The 9,902-nt window shown below is 44.8% G+C and overlaps 1 protein-coding gene across 1 annotated transcript in view; it reads right to left on the reverse strand.

Annotated features, from left to right (window-relative positions):
• Window positions 1-737, reverse strand: part of LOC119431841 (stress-70 protein, mitochondrial) — a 41,254-nt gene extending 40,517 nt beyond the window's left edge. Inside the window, exon 1 of the mRNA XM_037699299.2 lies at window positions 536-737. Within this exon, the coding sequence (XP_037555227.1) occupies window positions 536-634 (99 nt within the window). The 5' untranslated portion in view covers window positions 635-737. The remainder of the gene's footprint in view (window positions 1-535) is intronic.
• Window positions 738-9,902: the final 9,165 nt, after the last annotated feature.

The following is a 9,902-nucleotide window of genomic DNA, read 5'->3' on the forward strand; positions in this document are numbered from 1 at the left end:
AAGCCGATTTGTTAGACATGCTCCATTAATGCAACATGCAATAAATCAAAGGTGACTTGGAATGGATTACTAAAGTATTGTTTATGAATTACAGCCTGATAACAGAAACTAAAACTGCAGGAGCTTACCGACATCATATCAATGGGACATGATCCTTTGAGACATAACGGCCGAGTCAAGCAACATGCTGTCACAGAACACTACTATTCAAAGCACGTCGTTATAGATATTTCGCCGCTTTCAACCAAGTAATAATTGTAACGATAAGTGTTGTTGATTTTATATTTTTTTTCAAAGAGAGCTCTGTCCATCTCAACTCGCCAACATAGCACGCCGGTATGCAGCAGTCATTGCGTCATATTTTCCCCCTCGTTTATGCTGGCTTAATACCGTACAAGGAACATCAATCAAGTAATTCAGAAAGTTGTTAAGTATTTAAACCTAGGCATTAGCCACATACTTCAAACGAGATTTCATTCGTACTACCTGCGCATAAGCACTTAAGCCTACAGGCTTAGCCTTGCAGCACACTCACCTTGGAAGAAAGGGTGACAAAGCTACGACGTAATATACATTCCGTCACAGAGTTAGAGCCTAGAACTGAACGGGACGATATCCTTGCTGCGTTAAGCATTTTGTCAATTACAGCTTTGAAAATCTACACAAATTATACCGGTAGGCAAGAGAAACCTCCGCTCCTAGCTTACCACACGTGCGTGTGCGCGTAGGGTGCAAGTCACGTGATGTGAAATGGCGATGTCGCTCCAGCTGCTCGGCTCGGGACTCGGGCAGGCGAATGTTGGGCAGGCACATGGCTTAACATGCTAGAAGCCGGTAACCGTCTGGAAAGTTCGAGAAAATACATTTGGAAGACATCAACTCAAACCGCGCTAAAAAAAATATATTACGTAATGAGAAGATGTAAACCTTTTCTCTTGTCCAAAATGGCACATCTATTAGGGCCCGCCATCTGCCTTTTTCTTTTTCTTATTTTCTTTGCTGCGAATATGAAAATTGTTTTATGTAATACGAAAGTCGGACCGAAAAGCTCGTCGTACCAGTACAGTTAGAGAATGTATTTTGCGCGCTATCGGCCTTCAACATTTTGAGAGTTCCGTGCAGCTCCATCGACTCGATTCGCCTCGGAAACAGGCATCCACCTGGAGATGTAGAGTGGCTTCCCTACTCATAGGTGTAACTTGGGGGAGGGGGGGGGGGGCACTTGCCCCCCCCCCCACCCCCCCCCCCACTCCCACTTTTGAAAGCGGGCACTTTCGGCTGCTTGCTGGAAAGTCCAACAAAACTAAAGCTGGCGCTAAATTTTCTTTCTTTACTACGTATCCCCTGCTTGGGCAGCGAGGATTGTCTTTTGCGTCTCCTCGGGACGCGCTGAAGCGGATGACACCCGGGATTCTCCGTACACGCTCGCGTTGCGATGAAGGCCTGGCGCTGGGCAGTTCCCGCCCTAACAAATGTCAGCTGGCGCTACTTGCATCATGCCCAATGTTTTGGGACCCCTATATCCGTATTTTAAAACATAATCAGCTTATTTAACCTGCGGGCAAGGGGTAAGTCAAGGTAACGATTAAAGTTAAACCTGGATATAACGAAATTAACAAATTCCCGAAAAACTTCCTTATAAAGAGGATTTCGTTATATACAGGTTCGGCACGAAAATTCGAAAAAGAAACGCTTACTAAGTAAGCAAAAGGGTAACAGACGGCAGAGCTCACCCAAAACATTTATTTCGCGGTAAAAAACTGCGTGATTTTGCTTTATTGTTTGTTCATGATGGACACCAGCACTGACCGTTCGTATGACATCAATGAACACAATGCCGCTCCGTCATCGTCCAGCGAGCGGGATCAGGTTTGAATGAAGGGAAGGGGAAAGGTCACGCCCGCGGCGGCAAGATCGCCGGGTCGAGGGATGCAGGCACGCACTCGCACGTGCGCTCGCTCTCCCCTCGCAGTCGCCCTTAATTCCAGCGCGCCAAGCGCGATGCCGCCTTTTCGCACTCCGTTGCGGCGGAGAAGGCGCTTCCGGTTGCTGCTCGCGCAAAAAATGACAAAATTTGGGGCGAAATCTCTAGGTTGTCGGCGGGGAAAATTCGTTATTTCGAGGGGGGTCTCCCGCTGCCACTTCGTTACGCAGAGGTCTCAAATACATGTGCTTCTATGGAGTAACGCCGGGAAATATAAAAACTTCGTTATATCCAGGAATTCGTTATATGGAGGTTCGTTATTATCAGGTTTAACTGTAATATAATCAGCCGTGCCCAACGACTGGTGTGGTTTGCGGTATGAAATCGTTGGACTTTCAAATGCTAAAACTAGTTAATCTCTGTCCGGAGACAACCTACATAGCATTGCAGTCTCAGTATATTATCACCATCAAAAAGTCTAATCAAACCTCTTACAGGTGTAACTCGAGTTTCATGGTCTAATCACGACTTATTGTAGATATGTTCGTGAAAGTTACCTTGGTTGAACGTGAAGAGCCATTTAAATGCCAATAAAACACGGACTTAAATTTTTTTCTAAAGGCCTTGTGTCACTTCTGACCTTGTCGATTTCATTTTCAGGCGGTTTCTAAATAACAGCAACACTATTAATTGTATCCCAGCAGGAGCAAGAACAGCAGATTTTTTTATATTTTGAAAAAATGAGGGCCACTTTTTGGTGCCGTGTATCGAAACTTTGCACTGTCTAGGTCGCTTATGTGCTCCGAAAACAGTTACTGAAGTCTTTTGCTCCCAATTTTTATGCGTTATACACGGCTTTTAGTTGTTTTCCACTGGTATCCTCGGTGAACTATGCGGGGCACGGTGCTTTTATTTATTTGAAGTACGAAAAAATGTTTTCAGTGACGAGCGATAAATGTTTATTCTGTGTGGGTTCATTACAGTCTTTGTAGAAAGTTATCCATTAGCAGCAGGGAGTCAAACTGCTGCTAATAGAAATGTTTCCCAGACTCCTAAAGCAACAGCATGAGGGACACTTGAAAGTCCGTGAAAATAGAGACAATTTTAAGCGCAATGCGTTGCGAAACATTCACTTTCCTGCTTTTAATGCAAGTGTTGCAGATAATTACTAAACCCTCGTTTTTCCACGTTTTCGTGCATCATACGAGATTCATAGTTTGTTTCTCCGGTGTCCTCTCTGAGCTAAACAAGGTATTTTGTTTACAACTGGGGATAATTAGGGGCATGGTATGGGTAATCTGTAGGCAATGTTCCAAATGGGTGGTTTAAATGCGCATTTTCCAGTAGAATACATATGCATGTGGTCCATTGCGTTATTAGTCTGTTTTACAAGTGGTGTAAAACTCGACAGCTGCGCTGGCATAATTACAACTACAACTGAGGTCAAATACACCATTTATATGCGTGTTGATAAAATACAGGTTAAAAAAATATGTAACCAATTGTTCGAAAGTATCACGCTGCTGTTAGGTTTCCTAATGTCCCAAGAGAACTCTGCGTTTCAGATATTCTATACTTTGAAGGAATAAACAGATTTTAAGTGCAATATGTCGCATAGTTTTAATATTTCTGGCTTATTTAGAAGTGTTGCCAATAATTATTGAACCCTTATCTTTTATTTATTTTTACTTTTTAATGCATGATATACTAGGTTCGCCTGGCGTCCTCACTGAACTAAAGGAGGCAGCTTCATTTTGTTTGGCAACTGTAAGGACAAGTTAATAGGCTGGTGATGTGTAGGTGAGGCTCAGAGTAGATGTGTAATTGGGGATTTCGCAATAAATTAAGTATGCAAGCACTCCAGAATGTTACGAGCGTGTCTAATGAGCAGGGAAGAATTGAGCTCACTGCCATGGCAGAACTATAAAAGCCACCAAGGCCAAATTTAGCGAAAATGGTGGTATGCTGTGGAAACTCTCTGTATGTAGCTGGATCATACACAGCCTTTGTAAAGAGATTTTTATTCAAGTGTTAAAGCATGTGATATGGCTATCATGGCATAGCCATCAGCATCAAGAATCGCATAGCTATCAGCTATGCTTCCCAGTGTCCCGACATAGCTGTAGGTTACAGCACATTTATATTTTGTGGAAAGGGGAGGGGGCACATGGTAACTGCAATGTGCAACAAAATGGTTACGTTCCTGATCCAGCTAGAAGCATTGCAAATAATTATTGAGCCGTCCTTTTTCTGTCCCTATTTTCAGGCATCAAAATACGTTCAGACTTGGTTTCAGCGGTGTCCTCGGTAAACTGAGCAAGACATTTTGTTAATATTTGGCGCAAATAAAGGGCGCGTTACAGACAATATGTAGGTAAACTTCAAAGACAGGGGACTAATTATGACATTTGCAGTAAACTATGCATGCAAGCGATCTGGAGCTTTATGAATGTGTTTTGCAAACAAATAATTTATCATGTTGCTCTGGCAGAACTGTGAACTCAACCGATATCAGATCTAGCAGAAATTGAATAAGGAGGGCTAGGGAGGGAGGACACCATGGTAAATGTTATGGTGAAGTAACACGTCTGTTGATGAATTACTGGCTTTTTAGAAATTCCAAACAAGAAGTGCTCCAAAGCATTATATGCGGGCAAAGTTTCAAATGGTACAGTCATATACCGGCAACTTTTTATTGTATGCGATATAATTACAAGAAATTGAAAGGTTTATTGCAACTGTTCGAAAGAAACACCTTCGCTAGAAATCAGGTTGTTGCACACATCTGCTGTCATTTCTTCTAGTGAATATTACAAGTAATTCATGTTGATTGTACTTCGTTGCGTAGAACCTAGACAATCCTATTACCTAAACTAGCGATACATTTAGGCTGTAGACTTAAATAACTAGTACAATTGTTTGTTTTATTATTAATATTGTTTGTAGCAAATGTACATTTTGTGCGTGCACTGTACTGCTGCTACTGGGCGGGATCCGAGACCTCTCCGAGACACTCATTGCCTTTTGTTCCTGCATTATCTTGAAATTTTATATAGTTGCAATAAATAAACGCTAATTGAAATAATTTTTTGGGCCACCATGGTTCACCACGTGTGATTGAAAAATTGGTCTATGTCGGTTAAACATAAAAATCACTGACAAGACACATTTCCAGGTTCTTTCACCTACTGTAATAGTAATTCGATATATATATATATATATATATATATATATATATATATATATATATATTTTTGTACGCCACTGTCCCTACTACCCCTTCCCAAACCAGGCTACAATGCAAGCCCTTTCAATTTCAGTTTGTGGAATGCAAGACATTTTGCTATCCAGCGTTGTTTGGTGACCAGCAGGTCATCATGGTAGCCATTACTCTCTATTTCTGTCCAAAAAATCCCTACCTACTCGGTCTTCATGAATAGCCTTTCTTGCTTCTTTGACTAGCGTACACTTCGGACCGCATTTCGATGGAGGCGAAATGCAAAAACGTCCGTAGGCTTGATTGTAGTGCACGTTAAAGAACCCCAGGTGGTCAAAATTAATCCGGAGCCCTCCACTACGGTGCGCCTCATAATCAGAACTGGGTTTTGGCACATAAAACCCCAGAAAGACGAGGAGGAAGCATACACTTCCTCCCCTTTCTGGCGTGATAACGAAGAAAGTTACTTTTTGCTACCAACTCCGCCCACAGTCTCGAGTACCTTTTGCTGCACCGATAACTTCAGAACTTCATTAAAAGGTCTAGAATCTGCTCTGGTGGCCGGTAGTACTTTCTGAACATACACATGGTCTTGCACTCCGACTTCTGGTATATGGCTTCGGCGCCACTTGTCAAACTTAATAGCGAGGTCTTGCAACACTGCCATGCACATTTGGAACCTCACAAGTTGGTTCTTTATTCTATGACCTTACCACAGGCAGCAAAAGTAGACTGCACTCAAGGCTACTTGTACGATCCCTCATCCCTGTACATTATAAGTCACTGCCACTTGTAGGCAGCATTTCCAGTCCCGGTTATAACTTGGAAACAAACGTTGTCAGCCAGAAACAGCTAGAGTCACTTCAGGACATTGCACCAGCGAATCGACGAAAGCGCAAATCTAGAAGCTACATCGATTCAGGAGCCGCCGGAATACGTCAAGACAGGCAAGAGGGCGAAAGCAGCCATGCAAGCGGCCTTGGCTGCGGATGGGACCCGGCCCCAGCGGCTGCACAAGCTGAAGTGCGACTATGGGTGTTATGTGGTGCGACCAAAACCGGCCGCGCGTGCTGATCGTGGCCATGGTGATGGCGCGCTTTCTCAACTCCGCCTTCGTCGCCATCGAGGCTACGCGCACGGCGTACGTATAAAGGCGCACCTGGCTTGCAGGTCGGTCAATTAAGTGCACGTCTTTTGCGCAGGCCACCTTGAGAATTATGCGCATAGCATGCCACGCAAGACGTCTACTGGTTTGTCGGCAACTGCTGGGTCGGGCGCGCAAGGGCGAGCTGTGATGCCTCGATGCTTAGCGAACTTGCCGATGAAGCGACCTCAGCGAAAAAGGCGCTCACCTCGGCCCAGGTTCCAGCCAGCGGTTAGGACACTCTCCTGCTATTTGCCTATGTCTACCAATTGTATGTGCGCATAGACAAATTTTTTGTTTTTTCCACTGATATAGCGCATACCAACTGCTCCCCCGCAGTTTGGATGGTACAATCGAACACCTCTATAACGAAATGGCCTGTGTAATGAAGGATTATGTCCCGGCCAACTTCCTTTCATGCGTATTGTGGATGCTTCTACAACGAACTCCACTACAACGAAGGAATTTAGGCGTCCCCGACGCCCAATTTGTTGCTTTACAATGAACCCCACATAGCGCTGCCTCCGCTGCCCTCCGCAGACACCAAGTTGCGCTCGGCGCTAGCGCAAAGTATGTGCTTGACGAGCGTGTCCATGTCAGAAGTATGAAAATCCCACTAACGAACCAAGAATTCTGACGGGAAGGAAGGCATAGTGGCATTAGACGATTTGCAATATTTCATGCGTTTGGCCGCGGAGCATGCCACGAACCTCGAGCGGTACAATTAGCGACTTTCTAAGTCTCACTTAAATGCCTGTTAAATTTTATTTTTTAATGTGCTTAGCATGCTCTATTGCGAATGGTACGGTGTACGATCTTTACAATTAAGTGACGAAGGATTTTGGAGCTTGCGAGCACTGTTATAAAGGCATTCCACTGTATTAAGTAAGTGGTTGTAGATTCTTTGGGCACATACTTAATCTGAGGGATTGGCCAAGAACCGGATAGTTCAAAGTAATCCAAAGACAAAATTTTAGAATATGTTAGAATGAAAATACATATATTGGATAAGATTTTATGAAAACGTAGTGATAAATGAAAAGTATTAAAACTCATTATTTATAGGGAAAAAAAAACCCTGCTTCAGATCCTTTCTGAATCTAGTAGTTCAATATAATCCAAAGACAAAATTTTAGAACAGGCATATTATAATCAGAAGACATATTGGATAGGAACATTTTATTAAAACTATATTTTAGAGAAAAAGAACCCACTTCAGATCCTTTCTTTCTTCTATTTCGGCTAACTCGCATGTATGTGTAACAGCAGCAGCAAGATGATGGCGACGACTTCTTGTACTCGGATAAAGAAATGTTTCATTATGACCTGTTTCATTATGACCTGGACCGATCCTGAAGGCGGTACAATGTCGCACAGCCTGCTATGCAGCGCATGCTGCTTCGAGGAAAAGACTTCGTAATGGAGGCCTATTACAAAATCGTACCAGTTTCTCCAACTCATCCTTGTTGCGGCTAGTGCTTTAAACACTAGGTGCCACAGGAAATTGGAGAAACCGGCATGCTTTCATTTTTATAAGCAACTTGTTGCCGTTTCCTTTTGGAGTCCATGACTGAATAGAAACTGGCATGTGCACAAAAGCTCAAGGATGTGCCGCATGCACCAACTGTCTCAAAGAGCTAGTTGGTGTTGGCACGAGAGGTGTGCATGAAAATGTGGCCCAAGCGTTAGAGCATCTGGCTGTTCTGCTGGGAAAGCAAGATTTGAAAAATTATGGGGTTTTACGTGCGAAAACCACGATCTGATTATGAGGCACGCAGTAGTGGCGGATTCCGGAAATTTGGACCACCTGGGGTTCTTTAACGTGCACCTAAATCCAAGTACATGGTGTTTTCGCATTTCGCCCCCCTCAGAATGCGGGGAAAGCAAGATTTCAAGCCCACCATCATACATGATTAAGAGGCTTGACATGATATACGACAGGAATCTAACTGCCGCATACTGCCTGGTATGAGCCAAACAATGCTTCGCATTAAAACCCGTAAGTTACCGAGTGATTGGTTGGCCAATAAGCACTCCGTGCAACTGAAAACGGCCACAGTAGGTAGCCATGCATGCATAGCGGCAACAGTAGCATCGAGACTGAGAACGTGATCATGTGAAGTTATCACTTCAACAGCATTAACTAACATCTCCGTGGCAGCATTCTTTTTGTGAATTTGCACTGCAGATGCATTACCCACACATCTTCCCGGACAGAATGTCGAATCATTGTGTATGTTAAAGCTTTGCATAGCCCAATAGCAGCGCATGTATTTAAAAGTACCAACATTTCGAACACTCAATGTTCTATTAAGAGCCTTTCAGTTCTTGGGGAAAAACTTGGAACTCACTAAGTGATATGTTGCATTAGTACAAAACACAAAATCCTGATTAACCTTTGATCATAAAGTGGCCGATGAGCAAGAGCCTTGTTGTGAAAGCAAATTTTTAACTATAACTGGAAAAATGTCTCTGGAATAAATTCACGGGCTTCAGTTGTTGCTGCTGTATGCTTGGGCACACAGCGAGCAAGTATATACACTTCTGAAGTATATAAAACGCTTTGTCGCCCAAAAAACGCCAACTTTTTTATGTGGACATACCATTCTCACACACCAATATTTTCTGGGGGCTATATACTCACTATTACCCATGCCAACATATATATTGGCCAACACTTGCTCTCATTTACACTCGTTATAATTCACACTTACCGGCACTCACTAATGCTCATACTCGCATCCACTAATTCACCAGCACTTATGTTTGTACTCACATCCACTCAAACTCACCGATTTTCATTGATACAGTCGAATCTCGAGAATTCGAACTCGAAGGGGCCCGAAAATTTGTTCGAATTAAAGGACGTATTTTTGACGTATTCGAGCACCATAGCAAGATGAACGAACGGTGCGAGTCATGAAATTTCGCGGCGCGCAAGCGCATAGCGAGTTGCGCCCACGCCGGCCAACGCTCGGTTCCCGATAACGGCAGAAAACGAAACTTCAGGGAGCGGACGGCGCCGACATGGCGACGGGCGCGCGCGCGTGGAGACCGTCGAAGATGAGGGAGGAGGGCGGCAGGAAAGCGGATTTGCGCTTCGGTGGCTCCCCTCGCCCTCTTTCTCAACTTCCTCGCAGCTCCCTCACCTTCGAATGTCTCCGTGCGCGCCCGCTGGCACCGCCGGTTCGGCGCAGATTGGCCTCCTTGAAGTTTCGTTTTCTGCCGTTATCGGGAAGCGAGCGTTTGCCGGCGTGGGTGCCGACGCCGCCGGTTCAGCCGGCCCGGCGCCAGCTAGTACGGCCACGCTAGCGGCAAAAAAACGCGCGCGGCCGCGCCTTGCCGCGAGGCTACCGTGGCACGCGCGATAAGATCTCCCGCGCTCTCCGAACGCGCGAGCAACACCGCGAGCGCTCGTTGTTTCATGCGAGAGACGACGATAATTTATTTCTCTATGCTGCGACGACCGTCGATTGAAAACCCGGCGCGGACCGGCGGCGGACCGGCGGCGGTCGGGTTGTGACGGCTCCGTGACGTCACCCTCATCGCTCTTGATTGGTTCATCTCGCGGCACGCGGCACTTGCCGCAGAAATGGGTCTCGAACCAATTTCGCGCG

Source organism: Dermacentor silvarum, chromosome 1 (assembly GCF_013339745.2).
Source record: "Dermacentor silvarum isolate Dsil-2018 chromosome 1, BIME_Dsil_1.4, whole genome shotgun sequence".
Classification (NCBI taxonomy): domain Eukaryota; kingdom Metazoa; phylum Arthropoda; class Arachnida; order Ixodida; family Ixodidae; genus Dermacentor; species Dermacentor silvarum.